Below are 23,339 nucleotides of genomic sequence, written 5' to 3'. Positions count from 1 at the left end.
TTTTTTTTTTTTTTTTTTTTTTTTTTTTTTTTGTTCCAACCAACCAGGACTGCTGTTGGGCTAAATAGTTTATACTAATGTTTAAAGAGGGGAAGTCGGTATTGATAAAGGAAAAGGAAGTATTGTGGGTGACTTTGATTGTATTTAGTTCTTTCTTTCCTTTCTGGAGTTCAAGACTGATTGTTTGATAGCTCCATTGTCTAACCAAATCCAATGACCATCAGTGAGATTGTCTCTTATAGAAACAATAATAATAGACGGAATATTGATTAATAGGCAATTATTGTTCTTCAATGGCACAGTACCATAAGAAATCTCCACGCAGAGATGGGTGTTCTTTAAAATTACTCTGTTAATGTTATTGAATGATACTGCAGAGGTATTTCAACTGCACATGGATGAATTGCGTGCAAAGCAAGAGGAAATCAACAAGCGTGATAAGGATATCAAGCTCTTGGAAGCAATAATTCAAACTCTCGGTGGTAAAAAATAATATTTGATGGTAATTAGGGTGTTGGTATTTTTCCTTTTTCCTTATTGTGCGTGGGTGAAGTATTAGTGTAAAGTTTTTATGGTTAATCTGGTTGAATCTGATTAGGAATATGGTGCATAATATTGTATTTTGAACATAGTGAAGCATTAGTTTATACAATAGGAATAAGTAAAATTCAAATTACTTTTGATTGAAGAACAGCGTACAAGTTATTCGCTCTCAACGTCTTTTACTTACTACGGTTTAGTTTTTGTTGATTTGTTTGTTGAAAATAGTTTTTGAGAGCAAGGACTTGTTTGAGGATTACTTTTTTTTGTAAAAGTTAAAGTTATTGTAGGTTTTATAATCATTATTTATAACCGATCAACTATTGTAGCATAGTTAGCCAATTTTACATGCTTCAAAGTTCAACTCAACTTCAAGCAGCAAAAGGATCTTCACTGTCTGAAGAGCAGAATTTCACTTGGCTTTAAGGTTTTTTCTTCACCCTACCACTGACACTTCTTATATTAATGCTGATAGGGCGACAAGTAGGTTCTGTTGTTTTCTTGAGTCCAGTTTGGTTTCTTAGATCTTCTGAAAGCAAAATGTTCTGTCAAATTCAGTGTTGTATGGATAATGTGGCTTTTGAAATTGTGTGGATATGATCATGTATGGATAGAACTTCATCATTCTCTTACTTTCATCCTTTTTACTACTCTGTCAATATTAGCACTCAAGGAGACACATCTAAGTAACATCTAAGTAAGGTCGTAATATGTAACAGTCCAAGCCCATCACTAGTCGATATTGTCTTCTTTGGGGCTTTTCCTTTCAGGTTTCCCTTCAAGGTTTTTAAAACGTGTCTACTAGGGAGAGGTTTCCATACCATATAAAGAATGTTTCGTTCTCTTCCTCAACCGATGTGGGATCTCACATAATATTAGGTCTATTTATCACAGCCCACCTGACCATCCCTTTTGTACACAAAAAGATCGTCTTGACAAACAAAACGAAAAAACAACAAGCTGCTTGTTTATATTCTTTATATATCAACTTGCGAATATAATGTATATTGCCTTTTTTTTTAGTTTTTACTATCCTCATAATCGGTGGTACCACAGTGAATCGGTTGCTAGATTATTATATTGTTCTATATGATTTTTCTTTGTGATTACAAAGAACCTATAGACTTACCTGTTTTACAAGCTCTTCTTGCAATTTTACATCAATTTTCTTGAATTAGAAGGTGACATGTGCCGACCACCATTGCTATGGGTTGACCTGGTGGTCATGGTGGTCATTAAGGGTAATATTGAGATCAAAACATGGTGGTCATATCTAGGATTTAATATTCCTCGAGAGTATACTGAGCAACTAAATATAGTAGATGATTTTCTCATGAGAATAATCAAGATGCGTGCAAGCTGAAAATGGCACGTGTTTATAACAAAGAACACACGGAGGCTAAATGGTAAATGTGATCATTTTTACTCTTTTCTTTAAATTTTAAAAAAAAATCTCGAAGAAAAAATGAAAAGAATATAACGAAAGTAGGTGACCATTAAAAAAAGGTTGATTTATACGATGGAATAATTTTATGATTATCAAAACATTCATAAAATTTTAAGTTGTATCATTGGGTTTAAACCAAATTAATCAACTTACTTTTTTTTAATTATCAATATTCTTTAAACAAAATTGTAATATTACCTTTGTCTGTGAATGGTTTTTATCAATTCAATCTGACATTGAAAATTTTGGAGAAAAAAATAATAATAAAATCAAATCTAAATTTATAAAAATGAATAAATAATTCAAATAAGATCTAAGTTCCTAAATTTTTAAAATTTTCTATCAAAACTTATAAAATATATTTTTTCTTTAAAGTTTCAAACCATTTTCGCCCAAAATAATATATATTTAAAAGTTTAAGAATCAAAATAGACGTTCTAAATTTTAAATTTAGAGATTGAATTTCGAATATTTAAATCTAAATTTAAATTATGTCAATGGTTAATTTTACTTGAAACTGAATAACATAGTGGTAAAAAAAATCAAGGTTAAACCTTAGAGGTAATTTTAATTATATGAGAGTAAAGTTGAAATGTTTAAAATAATTCGATCATAATTAAAATTTTAAATTATATGAAATATCCTAAATGTTGAAAAATATTATTTAAGTTTGTTTTTAAAAAATGCCCATATAGGAGTAAATATCAATTCCTATTGGTTGTTACTATCTACAACCATATAAATTTTTAAAATTAATAATAATATCTTTATATTAAAAAAATTAAATTTTTTATCAAATTTTGTATCGAGAGAAATAATCTATAAAATGTAGATAAATGATTTTCATTTGATAAAAAAAGACGTTAATAATATTAAAATTCGAAACGTAAATATTTTTTAGACACAGTAATAGTAATAGATGTATGAATAAATAAACTTTATTTTTATATGAATTTTAAGAACAAAATATAAAATCTAACCGTTTTTTTTTTTTTTTTATAATAATAATAATTATTATTATTTTAAAAAGCGCAATATATTTGAATCTTAAAGAAATATAAGATTCTTAGAACTTCTGCCCGTTTCTCATTCTGTTCGGTGCCTCTATAGAGGACAATACACGAAAGCGCCGTTCCTTGGAAGACGAACATGGCGGCTCTCTCAAACCCACTGCGTAAGTTTCTAATTCTTCTCTCTTTCTTCTAATTATTTGCCTTCCTCGCGCTTCTCTCAATCTTCGATTCTTTCAACAAGAAGAACACAGTGATTCCATTAAACCCTCTGCGCAATTTGTTGACCCTTGATCACCATTATGTTTTTTTTATTTTTTATTTTTTTTCTTTTTCTTGTGTGTTTGGAATTCTTTAGCTTCACATAAAGTCCGAATACAGTTTTCATTGCGCTTCCAATGGATTAGCTTAGTTGTTGGTTGTATGATTCAGGGGAGGAACAAGGAGTTTCCCCTTTTAGATTGTCTTAAATTCATGGAAATGTATACAGCAGTTTTAAGATTAAAAAATTTCCATCTAATTTGCTCCTTAATTTTTAGAACTGAAAAATTATGTTTGTAAGATGTTAGAATATAAAATTGTCATGTTTACAAGAAGTTAGAATGTAAAATTTATACCTGAGTTATACTGAAACGAAGTTCTTTGAAAATTTGCAATTTGCTGACCATTTTTCTGTGAGCATCTAATTGGAGTGTAACTCTGCTTAGAGAGTTGGGGGGAGGAGGTCTGGTGTGTGGATTGTCACATTCTGAGTAGTGGTTGTGTCCCAAGTAAGTCATCGAAGACGATGACTAGTTTAAGTGGGAGAGAATGTCACAACCTAACAGTGGTTGTTCCCTCAAGTAAGTTATCGAGGACGATAACTAGTTTAAGTAGGAGAGAATGTCACAGCCTGAAGTGGTTGTTCCCCAAGTAAGTCATCGAGGACGATGACTAATTTAAGTGAGGGAGAATGTCCTAACGGTGGTTGTTCTCTCAAGTAAGTCATCGAGGACAATGACTAGTTTAGGTGGGAGAGAATGTCACAACCTAACAGTGGTTGTTCCCTCAAGTAAGTCATCGAGGACGATGACTAGTTTAGGTGGGAGAGAATGTCACAACCTAAGTGGTTGTTCCCTCAAGTAAGTCATCGAGGACGATGACTAGTTTAGGTGGGAGAGAATGTCACAACCTAACCGTGGTTGTTCCCTCAAATAAGTGATCAAGGACGCTGACTAGTTTAAGTGGGAGAGAATGTCACAACCTAACTCTGAAGAAATAGGTTATGACTCTCACATTGCGACAAGAGAAGCGGCGACCCTCAACTGGCGCCCATTAGTCACGCGACGGCCTAAACATGTGCCATGATGCGACCAAGAAGGACGGTGCATCGTACCATTGTGGAGAGTCGTGACTTCTAACATGGTGTTCTTTACTTGTGTGGTTTTGAGCATAACCCCCTCGATATAGTTTCATGATTATTCAGCTTATTCATTTATCGCATCCATCCAACTCTCAAACTGAGAGTTCTATTTTTTCAGCCAAAAGCCTAAATGATTTAACAGACCCTCGAATGATACATCGCCAGCTGAAGTGACCTATGAGGTAAGGTTTAGTTTCATTATTTAATCTTTAGTACCCTGCTTAGTGCTGTCACTGGTTAGTTTCTTCATCAACTGGTGAAGATTGTGTATGTTCTTGTTTTTCGGATCATTACAACTTAAAAGCCTGTCTTATCATTTTTCTATAGTGAGCTTATAACACTAAGTAATGTACCTGCATTGGTCTTCCTACATTTATTATCATTAGTATTAACCAGAGTTGTATCCTAGGAAAATCGTCGTCATAATGCAACATGGCATTTAAAACATGCACTTCATCTTAATATGGAAAATAACGTCATATTAAGGAAATTCCACAATCTTTCATCGTTATGTTATCATCCATCATCATCATCATGTAACGTCATCATATAACATCATAAAACATCATCATATAACTCATTCATGTCATACATCATACATCATCAACAAAGCATCACAAGTATAAAGCATAAATGACACGTGCAGAGGCCACTAGGCAGTATCGTCATATATCAAAAAATTGTCTAACCTATCCTATAGTAAAAGGTCACTTGGTTGGTTGGCCTTAGCCGGCGTTTTTCCTAAAATTCGAGTACGCTGGTCTTCCGTTCCTCGAAGTTGCTCAAATTATCGCCGGGAGTCCTTTCCTATTTGGACGTCCATTTAGTTTCATTAGTATTAAATCTCAGCCTGTCTTGTCACTTTTTTTTTAGGTTGAAAGTTCAATTTCTTACTAATGTCTCTCTTTGTCTCTCTTCCACGTAAACATTTTCCCCCGATTGACAGGATAATGAGAACTTGAAGGCTGAAGAGTTCTCGGGTTTCAATTCTGTACATGCGGGTCGGGTCGGGTCAAAATGCGTCCAGCGGATTTCGACTTCTTCCAGATTCTTCTTCACTCTCAGTACAGTACGTCTTCTTCTCCACGAAAACCCACCAACCTCCCTTGACAACAAACTAGATACGAAGACCTACGAAATGCGTTAGGGTTTTGGGGGGAAAAACAAGGGAGATCACACCACTAGAATTTTAGCGTCGGAGTTCTCCCCTTTTCAGCCGTTTGAGTCCCAATGTCATCGCTCACGAGTACCTCGAGTTTTGTTGCTCTTCTCTCAAGTTTCGCCTCCTTCCTCTTGCTCAACCTCGCTTTCTCTGTCAACCCCCTGCCATTTCCTATTCTTTTGTCTTTCCTTTCTTTTCTTTTTCTTTTTCTTTTTCTTCTACTTTTTACCCTCAGAAGTGTTGGTACAATTTGCCTTTCTCTCTCTTTATTTATTGCTCCGGTTATTATAGGTATTCCTCATTTTTACAAATGTAGGTATTATTGAGGAGTTTGGAAAATTTTGTAACTCGGTGGAGACCAAACCCAAACCAAGAAGTGTCACACTTTTCAGGTAAGTGGCTCCTCAGAACCTTAGAATTAGCTATGTTCGTAGTATGTATGAAAGTATGATATGAGGAGTAAGTCATAGAAATTTGAGCAAGAAATGAGTTGGTTTGATGTATGTAGAAGCACGTTAAACGTTATGATGTACGTATATTGAGAAATGAACTGTTGAGTTACGATATGACCGAAATTGAGAGCATGTCTTTAGTATGATTTAATGCATGTTATGAAAATCGATTATATATATTTGAGTATAGAATGAGTTGAGATGAGATATGTTGAATGAGATTATGTATGTTTACTGAAGCGCGAATGAACTGTTTTACGATTGAGATATATAACTAGGTTTTTATGATTAGATCATTAAGCTATGTCTTTGTTACATATGTTTTGATATTAGCAGTTATACGGGGACGGTTAGGGGTTCGCCAACTAATCCTTAATCGTAAACCTGGCTCGATTGTTAGGGGTCCGAATAACTATAGAACTGGTCATTTCATTATTGATGGTACCTTGTAGGGACTTATAGGAAGTTTGCAAGTTAACTTTCTATTAATGAACCTGTCACGAGTGATATGGGTCGACATTGGTACATTAAAGTTGGTCAAGATGTATTGTTCATGCATGTAAGTTAGCGGTTATACGGGGACGATTAGGGGTTCATCAACTAACCCCTAATCATAAACCTGGCTCGATTGTCAAAGATCCGAATAACTATAGAAGATAATATTATAGGGGTGACTCATAGGAAGTTTTCCCCTTAGTTTTCTTTAAGTGAACCTGTCCCAAGTAGCGGTGGCCCACAGTAGTACCTTGAGCTAGGTTGCGCCTTGAGGGCTTTGAGATATGGTGATGATGAGTGACTAGCAGAAATAACTAACCTAGAGACCTAGAACTTTAGAATATTACTTTAGAATATTCTGAGAGCTGGAGGCCTAGACAGTACCAAGAACGAGAGAAAGAAAAATGAGAAAACCTAGTGTGTAACCTAGGAAGAGCCTATACAGTTTGTTACTTGGTTGGACATGGTGGTCTATAACAGGTTTTGCAGCTCCTCAACAGACAATGTCACCATGTTTGTGGGGTGGTGGGGTCCTTATGTCTGGCGTTGGGACCTGGGTTTCCTCTATCTCAGGGGTCTCTTGCGAGGGAACATTTGTGGCGTGTAACCACCTACCTCCTATACGACACTGCTAACACCACTTCTAGTTTTTGGAGTCATATGTGCGAATTCACAAATCTCAAGTTAAGATTTATACATCACGTCTCTTGATATATCATCATATATTCCACATTCAAAACTTGACATAAACTGAATCAGTTAGTTCAATTCACTAAAGTATCTCAATTATTTATACTATCCTTGCTTACGAGACTGTGGCGGGGAATAGTTGAGCTGGGCTATGGAGGGCTCTAAAACTCTTTAAACGGTCTACAGAACCTATTAACCTAAAGCTCTTATACCAATCTGTAACGACCTGATTTTCGAGAGACTCGAGCCATGGACCGTTACTTACTGACATGGAAATAAGTAAAAATTACGAAGAATTTAAAATTTTTAAATGTGCACACACACGAAGAAAGTTTAGATTTAGTACGAAATTGTTTAAAAATATATTACAACTACAAACTCACATGACGCACACACAAAAGAACATGATATAGATAGTTGAGAAAATCTAGAATTACAAAAAAACACCAAGGTTCGTAAAGAAAACATATGAATGGAGTACACGACACCAATCTAGCCCAATACTCCATAGCCCCCCGCTCGTGTGCGCCTCCATTGCATCTGCTCCATCATGTCTCATCTGAAATGAGTAATATATAATATACTCAGTAAGCAACTTGCTGTTAGTGTATATTTTGTTATTAAGTCTTATTGATCTTATTTATACGTTCGGTATATTATTCTCTTTTGAGTATTCGTTCCCAGGAATACCTCTTAGAACTGTTCCCATGTCACTGGCCCACGTTCTCGACAGAGCGGAGAACTGACTCCCACCAAAAATTATCTCGATTCTTCAGCATATAAGTTGCACAATGGACCTTATGGGTGTCAAGACAATTCATGTACTTGAAAGCTAACTCGAAAGCTTCCAACCAGCCTTTTGTCGCCTCTGTATCCAGGGCTCGCCTCTTAAATTGTGGGGGTCATACTTCTTAAAGTCCCTCAGGTAGCGAAACTCTTCGGACGTAAACTGATTCTTTTGTCCTTATCCTGATCGGTTCGCCAACACCGCATCCACAATGTTTGTTACTTGGCTAGACATGGTGGTCTGCAACAGGTTTTACAGCTCCTCAACAGACATCGTCACTATGTGTGGCGTTGCAGGGTGGTGGGGTCCCTATGTGTGGCGTTGGGATCTGGGTTTCCTCTATCTTAGGTATCTCCTGCGAGGGAATATATGTGGCGTGTGCCCACCTACCTCCTATACGACACTTGCTAACACCCCCTCTAGTTTTTTGAGCCATATCTGCCAATTCATAAATCTCATTTTAAGATTTATACATTACGTCTCTCGATATATCGTCATATATTCCACATTCAAAACTTGCCATAATCTCAATTAGTTAGTTCAATTCACTAAATTATTTATATTATCCTTGCGTACCAAATTACTGTGGAGCGTAGTTGAGTTGCGCTATGGAGGGTTCTAAGACTCTCTATTTAAACAGTTTACATAAGCTATCAACCTAAAGTTCTTATATCAATCTATAATGACCCGTTTTTCGAGAAATTCGAGTCATGGACCGTTACTTACTGACATGGAAATAAGTAAAAATTGCGTAGAATTTAAATTTTTTAACGTGCATACACATGAAGAAAGCTTAGATTTAGTGCGATATTGTTTAGAAATATATCACCCTGCAGACGCACACACAAAAGAACATGATATAGATAGTGTGAGAAAGTCCAGAAGTACAAAAAAAACACCAAGGTTCGTAAAGAAAACATATCAATGGATACACGACACCGATCTAGCCCAAAACTCCATAGCCTCCTTCCTCCTAGCTCGTGTGCGCCTCCGTCGCATCTACTCCATCACACCTCATCTGAAAGAAAGTCAAAGTAGCAGTAATGAGTATATAAAATATACTCATTAAGCAGTTTGCTGGTAGTTTATATTTCATTATAAAGTCTTATTGATCTTCTACATACGTTCGGTTATTCTCTTTTGGGGATTCATTCCCCCATATAGACTCTTCCCTAGGCTACACCCTAGGTTTTCTCATTCTTTTTCTCTTGTTCTTGGTCCTATCCGAACCTTCAACCCTTGGAATATTCTTAAGTTCTCTAGCTCTACAGGTTTGTCATTTCTGCTAGTCTCTCATCATCATCATATCTCAAAGCCCTTGGGGCGTGACCTCGACGCTCAAGGTCCATGCATTCTAAGAATCGACCGACTCTCAAGTTCACTTAAAGGAAACTAACTGGCAAGCTTCCTATAAGTCCCCACAAAGTACTATCTACAATAATAGGCGGACTCCTGACAATCGAGTCAAGTTTACGATTAGGGGTTAGTTGGCGAACCCCTAATCGTCTCCGTGTAACTGTTAATATCAGAATGTATGTAATAGAGACATAGCATAATGATCTAATCATGGAAACCTAGTCATAAATCTCAATCGTACACCGTTCATACTCGCTTCAGTAAACATACATAATCACATTCAACATGTCTCTTCTCAGCTCATTATATGCTCAAACATATATGGTCGGTTTCCCATAACATGCATTAAATCATACTAAAGACATGCTCTCAATTTCAGTCATATCATAACTCAACAATCAATTCTTCGATAACGTACATCATAACGTTTAACGTGCTTTTACATAAATCAAACCAACTCATTTCTATGGTATGTGCTTTTACATATCATACTTTCATGCATATTACGAGTATAGCTAATTCCAAGGTTCTTAGGTGCCACTTAATTGGAAAGCGTGACACTTTTTTTGGTTCGAGCTTGCGTCTCTAGGGAGTTCCAAAATTTGCCAAACTCCTCAATAATACTTTTCGTTCAAGGCTTTTAGAACGCGTCTGGTAGGGACAGGTTTCCACACCCTTATAAAGAATACTTTGTTATCCTCCCCAACCGATATGAGATCTCACAAACAGCCTCTCGAAACACTATTGATACTATAATTTCTTATGGTATTGCAACATAGTTGTATCTTTAGTTTCTTGTTAGAAAGATCCTAACAATATAATACTCTATTCCATTCTTCTCAATATTATATCAGATATCTTCTTTTCCGTTATTTCCCTTAAACTTTTGACTCGAACATGTATGTAACGCCATTTGAATTTTTATCTTCAGGTATTATTACAGTAGCAGTTTGGGGTATTATTATGATCCATCTACAGGACTCTTCTGTTCTGCTACATCTGGGCAATGGTATGCTCAGTGACTTAGTTTGATTGCATTTTTGCACTTATCTTATTATATATATGGCTGGGAACATTGAAGTTGTTTGGTTGATGGTAGAGTAGTGTGTTGAGTTCACTCATGGATCCATTGGATATCAGTCAAATGCCAATTTCTTGGGTCTTTTGTTTCTTATGCACTCTCGTTTTTAGTTGTTCCCGGATGAATTAGATTAGTTCTAGTGACTTGAAGAATAGAGAACTAAAACCTCTTGCCCTATTTTGAGAAGAAAGTTTTAGAGAACAGGGTAGAGAGATTTTTGAAAACAAGTTTGAAAGTAGGAAGGAAAGAAGATTTGAAAGCAAAAGGCAACACAACGGCTTAGATAGCATATAACTAGTCGCATCCCTCTAGTACATTTTGAGGTAATTTAGATCTGGTGGACTTAGCCGTGATTTCACCGAACGGTCATACAAAATCTAAGGGGAGGAGTTGACGACTAGTCACACCCCTATAATACATATTGAGGCGATTCATGTCTGGTAGATTTGTACATCGTTTCGCCAAATAGTCATACAAACATAAATACAATAGTAAGGCAATACAACATGAAATTGAATAAAGGGTTCGACATGATATAGGCATGCGGCCACGAGCAATACGCCTTAGACAAGCATAACCGTGATACACTGCAACTTACATATAACGATATAACGAGTTACTGCATATGAAAAAAAAAATCTACATGCTTTCATTATTAGGTTGGGCTGTTTGAGTGTATTGCTATTTGATTTTGTTGTTATTACGTCAATCAGCATGTGAAAGTGGTCTAATGCAACTTCATTCATTCTCTTTCTCTTCTAATCAAAAGTTCTAATCAAAAGTTACGAATTATTTGTCGTATAATTAGCGTGTGCATTTACAATGCTCACGAGTTAACTAAAATTAAATGTTGTGTGGTGTATGATTAACATATGCTCTTATGATGATTGGTCGTGAATTTTCTGGAAACAGTTGTCATGTATGAACAAGTAAAAGATGATAGATGTCAGTCCTGTGAGTTACGAGTTATGATTATGCATGAGTACATGTTATCTTGTAACCTTATCAATGAATCATTAATTTCTCTTGCCTAAGACTTCAGGCTTCTTGTGCATATATTTCATAGATTACTTTTACATTATACGTACACACAAGTAAATGTATATCTAAATTTTCTCATAAAAGAATGTGGGATCAAGAGAAGACAAGTTTTTTTTATCCAAATAATCACGATATTCATAGAAATATTGCATGCGTTCATCTTATTCCTTTACCTATTCAATTCAAAACTCGGTAAATTTTTTCTTTTATTGCTAATTTTTAAATTTCAATATTGATTTCAGAGCCCGCAGTTACTCCAACCAAAAGTTCGAGAGTAATGTGGCAGTTCCTTCTCATTTTTTCACATCGCCCTCTCGACAATGATTTTGGTCGATCGACCAATATATGTGCTGTGCTCGACTTCTCAAAAACACCCCATCATTTAAAATGTGCAGCCAACAAAAAACTGCACTGTTACTACGACACCTAAAGAGACAGGATTAAGAAAAATGAGATCAAAGTCATTTATATTTCTCATTTTCCCTGTGTTTTGATCTCTTTAAAAAGTTTTAGTTTCATCTCCCAATATATTTATTGAACACTTTGATCTCTGACAAGCAATACACAAAGATCAAACAGTTTACAATTCATAACAGCAGTAACTAATAGATTCAGCACATAACTCAAAAACTAAATCATTAAATACCAACCCAAAATTTATGATCTTCCACTCCAATTATTAGAACTTGAAGAAAATAAACAGCCACACAATGCAGACAACATATCAAAATAATACTAAAAACATATCCTTGATTATGTAGACCTTTCACAGATTGGACCATCAATGATCGAACACAAAACAACATACCTGATAACATTGGATAAAACATAACTCAACAAAAATTAGAGAAAACAAAATTGTTGATGTAAAAAGCCTGCAAGCATCTAGAAGCACTCTGTAAACCAATAAATCATAAAAAAGGATGCAAGCAATCTAACAAGCTTCCTGCCAGTTAAAGCATCTCTCTTTCGAGCAATAGATAAAAGATCAGATAGGGGCAGTATTTCCAAATCCAAAGCCTAGATGCAGCAGCTAAAAGCAATATAGAGCAAGCAAGTAGTCATACGTGTTCACCAAACAACTTAATTTCTTACAGATGTGAAGTGAGCGAACATACGTGCAGAACTTTATTTTGAGGCAAGCAAAGATCAATGCATCCATTGTCAAAGCAAACTGCAAACATCATTGCCGGCCTCACCCCCACAAGGGCAGCAACAGCCAGCTACAGCGTTAGCACTTCAGAATCAATCAATCAATCGGACCGATGTCTATCGTACATCAATAAAGATATCTGCTATCAAACACCACCGCAACAATTGTGTATCCAAAAGATACAATAAGTCAGTCACCGCATCAAGCAGCAAGCAAGAGATTGATTTAAATGTTTGGGATACTAACCTGTCATGTTCGGATAATACACAACTATAAACTAATACACAAAACTATAAACTTATGTTACCGTGGCCAATCATGTTCGGACGCAAAGTTCAAACCTGCAGCTAAGTTTTCTTAATCCAGCCTTCGCCATTAAAATCAATACCCATCTCAAATGCATCATCGGCTATGAGTAAAATTCGATCAACACAGGAGGGTCAACCCTATATATCAAAGCCTCTAGATCTCCTTAGCAGGTGAGGTGCAACTTTCAAAACTTGGATAGACCAGAATGAATAATCAGGCCAAACATCAAATCCTAAAGCATTATCAAGTTTTTAAAAACATTTAAAATGTGGCCAAAACCTTACCAATAATTATTTCATCCAGTGAATGAATATTAGTTAAGACACTGTCCACAGCAACATCATACTGCATAGACAATCATACTGATAAATCAGCAAACTGCTGCAACCAGCATCAAAGTCACGATCACCCATCTATCACACAGAAACAGCATCAAGAGCCACAAAATCAACATCGGCCAAATCAGGCGCCGGTCACTCTTACCCCGAACATAACTATAAAATCCAATAGAGGATTCAATGATGAATCAGGATAGCTAAAATATTTATTTTAAAAAAAATGAAAATGGGGAAAAGAAAAAGACACCACAATTGCTCAAGATAAAATATTACTAGTACTACAGGGTGGAGAGGAGAAATATAAAGGAGGAAGAACATGTCCCAAGCTATATCCTATGACTGGATATAAGGATACAGACAGCAGAGCCAAAAAGTATCAAACTGATACAAGATAGTAGATAGGCACATTAAGCTCAATATATGAGATAATTGAACACCATAGGGAAGTCCTACCAAAACTAGAACTTATAGTCTGATAACATTTTTAATCAACGAGTCCTCAAAGCATCCATTCCTGCACTGCTCGGAAATGTCAACAGTTCTCCTTGCATCCATCAGTATTCACTTCTGTCAAAATTAAGACAAGTGAACATTTAACTACCAACACCAAGTCTAGACTAATCATTCAAAATAGTTCATAATGCAACTCACATCAACATCTGAATTTGGTTGAGATGGGCTTCTTGAATCAGCAGGTTGACCTCGGGGTGAAACACTCCTGGAAGTTGGAGACCTTCCACCATCACCATTTCTTTCAGCACTTTCACCCCTGGGAGATGGACTCCTTTGAGGAGATGCACTCCTCCTTGGACTAGGGCTTTGTCGACCAGGGGAAGCACTGTAATATGTAGAACAATGACTGATTAGAAATAAGATTCCCCACTTTTTCCCAAATGGATAAAGATGATTATACAATTCCCAACTTTCTTCCAACTGGATAAAAATTGTAAGAAATTAACAACCTATCCACCGAACGACCACGACCACGGCCACGAGTTTGGCTATAGCTATGGCTACGGCTACGGCTGCGGCTTCTACGCTCGTCAACGTAGCGTCCTCTTCCCCTCCCCTTGGAATAATCAGGACTAGGCCGCCTAGGACTGATGCTCCGGCTTCGCCTACGATAGTCTCTTTCCCTCTCCCTTTCTCTTCCACGCCTATCATGATCAATCCTGTCCAAGCTTCTGCTTCTACTTCTGCTTCGACTTCTTCTCCTATAATCCCTATCTCTGTGATCATCCCGATGTCTGAAAGTAATAAATTTCAATTAGTAACTTGAATTAAAAACAAAAAGATAAAACTACAAAAGCTCATAAAGAAATGGACCTTAATAGACAGAAAGTAAGAAATTCCAAGTAGTTACTTTACATGCAAATGGTCAAAATTTGAACTCCATGAAAGAAAAAGTTTGAGCACCACTATCTAGTCCTAGCCATATATAGAATACACTGCTACAGCATCCTTTTAGATCTTCCAACATTTTACGTTTCCATAATTATAGTATCTCATGTTAAAACAGCATACCATATCTAACATAAAAAAAATGAAAAACTTGGACAAAACAGCATCGTCGAACCTCATATCTGAGATAGCAGAAAACAAGAGCTTGCTAAAGTAATCATAGGCACAAACAGTTAACACAATATCTTAGGGTTCAAAAATGTGGCTGCATCATATTCCTCGAATATCCTATTTCAACAGGAGCTTTCACCCTTGAACATCTTAAAGCTGAAGAAATAATAATTCCACCAAGGAACTCTAATGACCAGATAATATTCTTCAAGGATAAGGACAACAAATATTTAATCCCAATATAAAAAATTCATAGGGATGCGGAAGAGAAAATTACCGTCTCCGTGGACTGCGACTTCTAGACCTGTTTCTCGACTTTGGAAATGATTCACTGACCTTTCCTTTGTGACTAAAAGCATATTTTGACATAAATACAACACCCATTAGCAAAACAAATACATAAGAGGTGAGAAGTTAGGCCCAAACGTGAGCATTCATGAGGAAAACCACAACTTCATTACTTACATCCTTTCTGCATTTGGACCATATTTTGCAAACTGAACGGTGATCTCTCGTCCATCAACCACAATACCTGGAACATGACAAAATTTAAAAAAATAAATAAATAATTATATATATAGCTTCAAAGTTATATGCAGCAGATTACCTCCCCAAACCAACTGCATAGAAATAATCAAATGGAAGTAAGTAGAGGCATGATGGTAATTCAAAACCAGAACTAACAAAGAAGTGAGGGAGTTAATTCAGAAAATATTGATCTTATAGGGGCCGCCCAAACTGATTTGAATAACGACCATAAGATTCTCAGCCTTCAGTCCAACAAAGATATAAAACATCTTCCTTGTAACTTGTATCTACAAATCACTTCCACTTGAAGAGGAAAAGGACAAGATCAAACAACAGGAAACAAACAAAGTGCCAGGGGTACCATCTAGCCTTTCCACTGCTTTCTGAGCCTCATCTGCATACTTGTAACGCACAAATGCAAAACCTCTAGAATCACCAGTTCTGAGCCACCATACAATAAAAGAGACAATTACGAAATAATCAAAACGAGAATAATTGATGGCTAACAAAAGATGAACAAACAGAAAAATAAATAAAGTCCCCAACTGAGCCCAAGCATAATTTAAGCTGAATGAAGAATATCATTCCACCCTCACGTGCAAACTAATTTCATAAGAACCAGATGAATATCAATGGAAGGAAATCAATTCAATCCTAACCTCAAAATGTTTAATCTAACAAACACAAAACTCTTACCAGCTATTAAAAAAACATCCATCGTCATCTCTGACAGAAATCGAACAAATTTCATAAGAAAACAAACGCAACAAAGCAGGGAATTATACCTTCGGTCTCTGGGGATGAAGATGTCGACAACCTTACCATACTTGTGGAACAGCGGGTAGAGATCATCAGCAGTGGTTCCTAAAAACACAAAAAAAAAAAACAAAAAAGATCTCAGTGGGGACTGAATACGATACAAAACAGGAAAACACAAAAGAAACAAGGAAATTTGAGAAATAAAAAAAAAAGAGATATACGGAATCATACGGAAGGTAATGTTGAGCACGAGAAGCGAATAGGTGTCTGCAATATCTGGAGGACCGGACCTTCCGAAGTGCGACATGTTGGTTGGAAGATGAAGATTAGGGTTTGGGTTAGAGCGATGGAGAAGAAAGGTCCCTGAAACGAATTTTCCCGACGTGATCAGATAGAATATTTATATATAGAGAGGGGCAGATCGGTAAAATCTGTTCTTCCCTAATTGACCTTCCGTACATGATTTGTAATTATAAAATTCAAATATTCAATATTTTTAATTTTTATAATGTGATAATTGATTGGATTGTAATCCTATTTTCAAGTTAGTCAGTTTATCAACAAGAAAATGTCAATCGACAAACTAATCCAAATTTTTTATTTTCTCAAAATTTAATTCAACCCGAACATTTTATTTATCTAATACTAATACAGTGCATGCTGTTAATAACTAAAATCTCATAAAATTCAAATATCAAATATTTATTGATACATCACTAACATTGGTTACAAATGTCAAATATTTTTATTTATCAAACTTACTCTAAAAAAAATAATAATAAAAATAAAAAATTGTGTTGGGTTGGTTGTATTCTCAAGTTATGTGAACATTGCTCTCATCGTCTCTACACAATAATACTCTATAACCAATTAAGTATAATAGTATCATCAAATAAGTTGAGAGTAAAATGTTTTAATAAAATTGATGTATGTAGATTTTTTTGATCGTTTTAAGTTTTATTTTAATATTTTTTTTGTGTTTCATCCATCTGAATCGAACAATATTAAGAATGTCAGATGATTTTACTTAAAACTTCTGCTCTTTTCAAGGCAAAATCTCCACGGAATCTATTTCACTGTATCAACATGTCATTTTGAAATAAGATTCTATTTATTATTATGTCAATCACTATATCAAGATGTCAACCTGAAATCTTATTCCAATTTATGTCCACCTACAAGACTCTCTTCCTTTGACTTTCGACTCGATAGGTGTATTAGTCGAAAACGACGCATATAGCTTACTTAGAGAAAGGAGGGGTTGAGTCGACATCATTCTCTTGTTTCACGATATTGTCACAAAGTAACCTTATAAGTTTGGTTAATTGATTTTAAGAAAGTTTTAGGCCATAAATTGAATATGAAAGAGAAAATGAAACAAGGAGATCATATGGTGAAGATAAACCTGTCTTCCACAACCTCACCTAACCCTCTATTTCCAATCCAATGGTCACGACCTAATGCCATTGACTCTATTCATCTGCATTTTCTAAACTTTTTTTTTCTTTATTTTGAGTGTTACAAAAACATCGGTAAACTACTCCCAACAAAAGTTTAAATACTAGATTCCTTAAATTAAAAAGAAAATCTTAAATTTTCATCCACTTATCGATATTTATGTCAACATTTTTCATATATCCGTGGGATTAACATTTCTATTCTATCATGAAACCGTCACAATCTAGATGCGATTGTGCCCTGAGAAAGTCATCAAGGACAATGACTAATTTAAGTGGGAGAGAATGTCACAATCCGCGATACAATTGTGCCTCGAGAAAGTCATAGAGGACGATGACTAAGTTAAGTGGGGGAGAATGTCACAACCATACTATGAAAAGAGTAGGTTGTGACGCTCACGTTGCAACAAAAGGAGCGGTGACCCTCAAGTGGCACCCATCTGACCATGCGAGGGCCTAGACGAGTGCCATGATACAATCAATGAGGATGGTGCATCATCTAACACACCACACAGAATGGAAATTGAAGACAAGTCGAGGCAGAAACAAGATAGAGACATCGAATAGACAAGAGTGGCAAAGTGATACAACTACCATTTGTCAGCGGTTCTCGGTGACAAAACCTAAGAAAAAACGTAACAAAATACGACTAATGTGAATATAATATAAAGCATAAGCATTTTTTGAATTTTTTATTTTTATTATTTTTCCAGAAATATCCATCAACATAGACATTTTACATTTGGCTTGTATATAACATTAATACATAACTACTACATAATAAATTTTCAAGTAACATTTTTCAAATGCTAATAATCTAAACAGCTAGCACAACATCAGCAAATAATATCCGTGGCGCATAAAAACAACCAAACATACACTATAGCTTGTAATCAACTTCAAAGAATTATACTCCTACATACCTGAAATATGTCACTCTCCTCGCAGTATGCAACATCCCCTCCTATAGTGAAACGCCCCCTCCTATAGCACCTTGTCCTGTAAATAACCAGCATTGTTCATATAAGCCATGGGAACTACATAAATACTGAGATAATACATGTACATGTTTCTTTTCTTCTTCTTCTTCTCTCTTGCAAGGCTGAGTTACTGGAGTTTCCAGTTTTCTTAGTACCCTTCTAAAGGGGTAGATTTTCATCGTGAAATTAAATATATTGATACTTTGGAAAGTTTTGCGCCTAAATTTTGAAGGCATCATGTAGCAATTTTGAACAACGAAGAATCTAGCACTTCAAGACTAGCAAAACATTGATGCATAGATACAGGCTTTATCAGTTAAATTCTAGTAATCAAGTTTTGAGCAAGCATCATTGCAACGGCCCAAGCTTACCGCCACCGGATATTGTACTCTTTGTGTTTTTCCTTTTGGGCTTCCCCTCAAGGTTTTTAAAACACGTCTACTACGGAGATGTTTCATACCCTTATAAAGAATACTTCGTTCTCCTCCCCAGCCGATGTGAGATCTCACTATCCACCCCCCTTCGAGGCCCAGCGTCTTTGCTGGCACACCGCTTCATGTCCATCCCCCTTTGGGGCTCAGCCTTCTCGCTGACACATCACCCGGTGTCGCCTCGTTCCCTTCATTGTTTTCAGTAGAAGATGCTGATTTGTTTTGTTTACTATCCCCAACAATATTTTATGGCTTAATGTTTCAAATGCCAATTTACGAGGGACGAGGGAAAAACAAAGAAAGATAAGAGAGAAGTAAACTGAAAAGTCCAATAGTCCTCGGATATGCCTTAGTGCGGAAAGAAATTCAAATATGTAAAACAAATAAACAGCTGCAAAATCTCATCACATTCAGCATCAGAATGCATTAGTTGAATCAGAATGCATGCAAGAATGATAATGTAATAACTAGTAAGACATCAGTGGGAATAATATTATGGAACTCAGTTGTCGCCAAATTGTACAGTACAAAGAAGCTTCAACTGAATTCTTGAATTATGCATGAATAAAGTAGAATCCCTAAGTGTAGAATGAAAAGATGTCGGGCCTTATTGAGTACGTATGTGCAAAGAAAATTTCGCGAGCACAAGAGGACAATAGTCAGGTAGCTCGCCTGAATGCCGAGTCTTTTTAGTAAAGCGCACTAGCAGTAATCAAACTAAAGCGCGCACTCAAAAGTGCTTCGTTCAAAAGGATCAAGCTCTCTAATTATTTACAGCACTGATTAGTGCTGGTACTCAATTAGTTGCACTGACACTTTATAGAGTTGTTTATGCAAAATCCTAGTAACTCAAGAATCCTGATATGATGTACTCAAAATTCAAATTCAGACCCCAGAATCCCATTATTGATTGTAGAGGTTCCTGCCATAGATCTCCCAGTAATTGATGAACAAACTATATGGTGAGAAATACAAAATTAGCTAATTCTAGCAACTATAACTGAGCTCACCTAGACGACAATAGGATGCATACAAGATTCTAGATTGTCTAAACTTTTAAATAGAATACTACAGAAAAGCACCATACGAAAACCATATATCTTAGCTTTAAATCTCAAGCGTGGAATAGCATGGAGGTTGAGATGGGATGATGGGTTTTAGCTAATAAACAAACTTGAAAAATGAATTGATAAGCAGCTTTCCAGGCAGGAAGATTAAAATTTAGAACCCTAAGAACTGGAAGTGTGAATCTTGACAAGAAGAAGAACATAACATAATAAATCAGATGTAGTTGTGAGTTGTGACTTATGAATTTATGATGCTGACCTTGAACCTTAGAAGAAAAACCACAAGTGGTCAAATGCTTCGCAAGTGCCTCTCCTAGCTCTTCCCGCCAGTTGGGTGTGATTTTTGCTTCAGCTGCAGGCCACACGACTGCGGTCTCAGAAGCAAGATCAACACTAGCATATGACACTTGTGGCTGTCCATAATATAACGAGAAGAACAATGAAAGGTTATTTACAGGGCAGAGAAAATTTGTAACCGTGAATTCGAAAAGTAGATGAAAATCATGGTCAATTCAAAATTATAAACGGGTTGGTTACACCAGTATTTGGAGAGCGAGAAGAATCACTGGTCTCCACAGTAGTATGATATTGTCCACTTTGAGCATAAGCTCTCATTGCTTGTTTTGGGCTTCTGCAAAAGGTCTGGTACCAATAGAAACTCGTGATTCCTAACATGGTATCAGAGCTTTTCATCTTCACAGATCTTGGTGAATTTCACCTCGCTCTGATACCAGTTATTAAGATCGCACAACAACACATACTTGATCAAGATCAACACGAAGAAATAGGAGAAAGAAAATGCGAGAAATATTGGCGGAAGGATTTGTATTGATGAGTGTGTGCATTGTTGTGCGATCCTAACCGCCATTACACAATTTAGCCCTCCCTGTTCAATCGCTGGCTTTCATATATCAATTCAAATTTTTTTTGATAGGATAAACAAAAGAATCAGCACCTATAGAGTATCTACAAACTCATTTCAGACAGCAATTCAAATATTCAGGTATAAATTACAATGACCAAAGAATAAGCAAGACATACAAGAATAAATTATTAACTACATAACCACCTGACTTTCAAGAATCCTCTTGACACTCGCAGAACACCCCTTGCACGTCATCCCCTGCAACAAAGAGCACAAAACCGATCAATATTTAGCACCAATCAAAAACTAAAAACGGATAGAACTCATCTCGTACTCCAACACCAAGAACAATCGCGTCTGCGGACAGCGTAGCGTCGTCCTCAGCTTCTCCAGAGAGCAAGTTCGAGCCGACATCGCCGCCGTCAGGTCCACCATCGTCTCCGCCGCCACCGCCGCCGCTCTCTCCTCGAACGCCGCCATTTCCATTGCCAGAAGATGAGTTGGAGATGAATTTGTGACGACGGTGGAGAGGAGGAACAGCAGCACGAAGCGAGAAGGAAAGAGTGGAGATAGGGGAAATGGAGGGGGAGTGGGTGAAATTGAGCGTGGAGAAGCTGCGGGTAATGGTGGAGAGAGCGAAGAGAGGCGCATTGGACGCCATTACAGAGAGGGCGGAATCCATGGAAGAAGGGAATCTCCTCGCCCAGTAAACAAGAAGAATGGAGAAGAAGATGGGCAACTGTGGTAGGAATTTGGTCAACCACTCGACTGATGGCCTTTCTTTGTCCCTCCGTTTTCTGAAAAATTTGCTCGCTTATTATAACACGTCATTTCTATTATTATTATTATTATTATTATTATTATTGCACTGTCCTTCAACTTTCCATTTTATCCAAAAATAATAATCGTTTATTAAATTTAAATTAAAGATTCAAAATATACCCTTTTAACTTTTAAAAAAATGTTTTTACCGTTAATTTTTTTTATCAAATCTGTTAATAATTTCTTTTTCAAACTTTTCATCCAATTTAAAAAATATATAAAATATCTTTAAAAGTTTTTGAATTTTTTTATAAAAGTGTTAATGCTGATTTTAAAATTTTATAGACGGTACTAATAAATAATAATAATATTTTTTAATTTTTAAATATATAATAAAAATACACGTATGAAAATATTTAAAATGTGAAGTGTAATTATATATATATATATTTAAATTTGCCTTAAGCTAATTGTGTGCCCCAAAATTAACCAATACCTAACTATAACTAACTTCCTTTTGTGGCCCATAACTTCTCTCTCTCCTCTCTCCTCCTTTTGCATAAGTTTTTTAATTTCTTAATTTATAAATTTTTCTTTATTTTTATTAGTTTTCTCAGTAATAAATTAATAATTAAATCTTATTTTTTAAAATATAAAATATCATCTATTACAGTTTTATTAAAGTTTAAACTAAAATTTGTTATAATAAAAAAAACAGGGGTAGTTCGGGTTGAATTCAGGTTCGGGTACGGGTCGGGTTATCCCGAGACCCAACCACCACCAGAAGCAGACCACAGGGCAACCTAGCTCTCGATTCCGAAGGCCAGCCCACGTCAAGCCCAGAAGTCCAATGCAAAAATCGACCCAACATTGAAGCCCACGGTCCAGCAGTACTCCAGGCCCACGAGTTCGGCCCAGCAGCAGACTAACGACCCACACAAAGCCCACAACCCGACCCACGAGGGCCTTCAGCGCATGAAACAGTCCTCAGACGTGGCCCGCCCACCAGCATTTTCTGTCGTTGTTTACGGGTTTATCTCTACACGATTTATGTGCGCATGAATCTACTCGACATGTTTCATTCCTTCTTCCAACCAAATGTGGGACCTCAAAATCCACCTCCATTGAGGCCTTGCATCATCGCTAACACACTGCACAATGTCTGGCTTTGATACCATTTGTAACCGTCCAAATCCACCACCAGCAAACGCATTTTAAAACCTCGAGGTTGATGGTGATGCGTAACAACCCAAAACGGACAATATGTTGTCTTTTTTGCCCTTAATCTCATTTTAATTAATTTTAATTAATTAATTGATTGGTGTTTATTAACTATTTTTATTTTGAACTGTCCACGGTATAAGGTTGAGAATAACGATTTCAACGACTTTTCAATTACTAAAATCAGAGCTAAACAACAGATAATGTGGCAGCAAAATCAAAATGATGGACAAATCAAAGTATGACTACTTTGAAAATTTTGGAAGAGTAACGAACAGTGAAGTTTTTCTTATTATTATAATTTTAAATAAAATGATTTTTATATAATATAAATTTGAATCTAACTATTATTCCTATGGATTTTTATTATTACTATATTATATTTTAAAATTTGGGTAATTACTCACATCCTCTTATTATTATTATATTATTAT

The 23,339-nt window shown here is 36.0% G+C and overlaps 3 protein-coding genes and 1 long non-coding RNA gene across 12 annotated transcripts in view; 2 read left to right on the top strand and 2 right to left on the bottom strand.

Annotated features, from left to right (window-relative positions):
* The window catches only part of LOC111467076, a 3,872-nt gene extending 2,686 nt beyond the window's left edge, over positions 1-1,186 (top strand). Inside the window, exons 3-4 of one of the 2 annotated variants that reach the window (XM_023111867.1) lie at positions 378-482; positions 870-1,186. In XM_023111867.1, coding sequence (XP_022967635.1) covers positions 378-482; positions 870-874 — 110 coding nt within the window. In that variant the 3' untranslated portion in view covers positions 875-1,186. Of the gene's footprint in view, positions 1-377; positions 713-869 lie in introns of those variants that run through there. The other variant, XM_023111866.1, reaches the window with a different exon arrangement.
* Positions 1,187-3,062: 1,876 nt separating this feature from the next.
* LOC111467078 lies at positions 3,063-6,107 on the top strand. Its single transcript, XR_002714484.1, has 3 exons — positions 3,063-3,161; positions 4,518-4,581; positions 5,346-6,107. It is a non-coding gene; the product is annotated as an uncharacterized LOC111467078 (long non-coding RNA).
* A 6,306-nt stretch (positions 6,108-12,413) lies between these two features.
* Positions 12,414-16,527, bottom strand: LOC111467060 (serine/arginine-rich splicing factor SC35-like). 7 transcript variants are annotated; one of them, XR_002714480.1, is made up of 10 exons: positions 16,354-16,527; positions 16,149-16,227; positions 15,725-15,804; positions 15,301-15,367; positions 15,113-15,184; positions 14,223-14,510; positions 13,915-14,101; positions 13,717-13,830; positions 13,210-13,419; positions 12,414-13,115 (listed from the first exon to the last, which is right to left on the bottom strand). XR_002714480.1 is itself a non-coding variant. In XM_023111844.1 (8 exons), exons 1-8 carry the CDS (start codon positions 16,427-16,429, stop codon positions 13,825-13,827), a joined length of 855 nt encoding a protein of 284 aa, XP_022967612.1. In that variant the 5' UTR covers positions 16,430-16,527; the 3' UTR covers positions 13,491-13,824. The 7 variants fall into 7 exon arrangements, 3 of the variants coding, with proteins under 3 accessions (XP_022967612.1, XP_022967614.1, XP_022967613.1); XR_002714479.1 differs by having other exon boundaries at positions 12,414-13,419; XR_002714482.1 differs by having other exon boundaries at positions 12,414-13,419; positions 13,717-13,827.
* Positions 16,528-18,265: 1,738 nt separating this feature from the next.
* On the bottom strand, positions 18,266-21,699 carry LOC111467071 (copper-transporting ATPase PAA1, chloroplastic-like). Of its 2 annotated transcripts, none has more exons than XM_023111862.1 (4): positions 21,257-21,699; positions 21,127-21,180; positions 20,300-20,470; positions 18,266-18,578 (listed from the first exon to the last, which is right to left on the bottom strand). In XM_023111862.1, the coding sequence occupies exons 1-4, from the start codon at positions 21,602-21,604 to the stop codon at positions 18,564-18,566; spliced, it is 588 nt and encodes a 195-aa protein (XP_022967630.1). In that variant the 5' UTR covers positions 21,605-21,699; the 3' UTR covers positions 18,266-18,563. The 2 variants fall into 2 exon arrangements, with proteins under 2 accessions (XP_022967630.1, XP_022967629.1); XM_023111861.1 differs by having other exon boundaries at positions 20,317-20,470.
* Between the last annotated feature and the right edge of the window lie 1,640 nt (positions 21,700-23,339).

The sequence above is a fragment of the Cucurbita maxima genome, unplaced genomic scaffold, assembly GCF_002738345.1.
Source record: "Cucurbita maxima cultivar Rimu unplaced genomic scaffold, Cmax_1.0 Cma_Scf00032, whole genome shotgun sequence".
NCBI classification, from domain to species: Eukaryota; Viridiplantae; Streptophyta; class Magnoliopsida; order Cucurbitales; family Cucurbitaceae; genus Cucurbita; species Cucurbita maxima.
This window is presented reverse-complemented; position numbering and strand designations above follow the sequence as displayed.

Excerpts from the sequence above, each read along its gene's own strand:
- LOC111467060 (XM_023111844.1), bottom strand. The coding sequence starts at position 16,429 with ATGTCGCACTTCGGAAGGTCCGGTCCTCCAGATATTGCAGACACCTAT. Across the intron at positions 15,805-16,148 it reads TTCATCCCCAGAGACCGAAG|AACTGGTGATTCTAGAGGTT; the intron begins GTATAATTCCCT and ends ATGGTGGCTCAG. Across the intron at positions 14,511-15,112 it reads AGTCGCAGTCCACGGAGACG|ACATCGGGATGATCACAGAG; the intron begins GTAATTTTCTCT and ends TATTACTTTCAG.
- LOC111467071 (XM_023111861.1), bottom strand. The coding sequence starts at position 21,604 with ATGGATTCCGCCCTCTCTGTAATGGCGTCCAATGCGCCTCTCTTCGCT. Across the intron at positions 20,471-21,126 it reads AGAGGATTCTTGAAAGTCAG|CCACAAGTGTCATATGCTAG; the intron begins GTGGTTATGTAG and ends TATTATGGACAG. Across the intron at positions 18,579-20,316 it reads TTTTTCTTCTAAGGTTCAAG|GACAAGGTGCTATAGGAGGG; the intron begins GTCAGCATCATA and ends GGTTATTTACAG.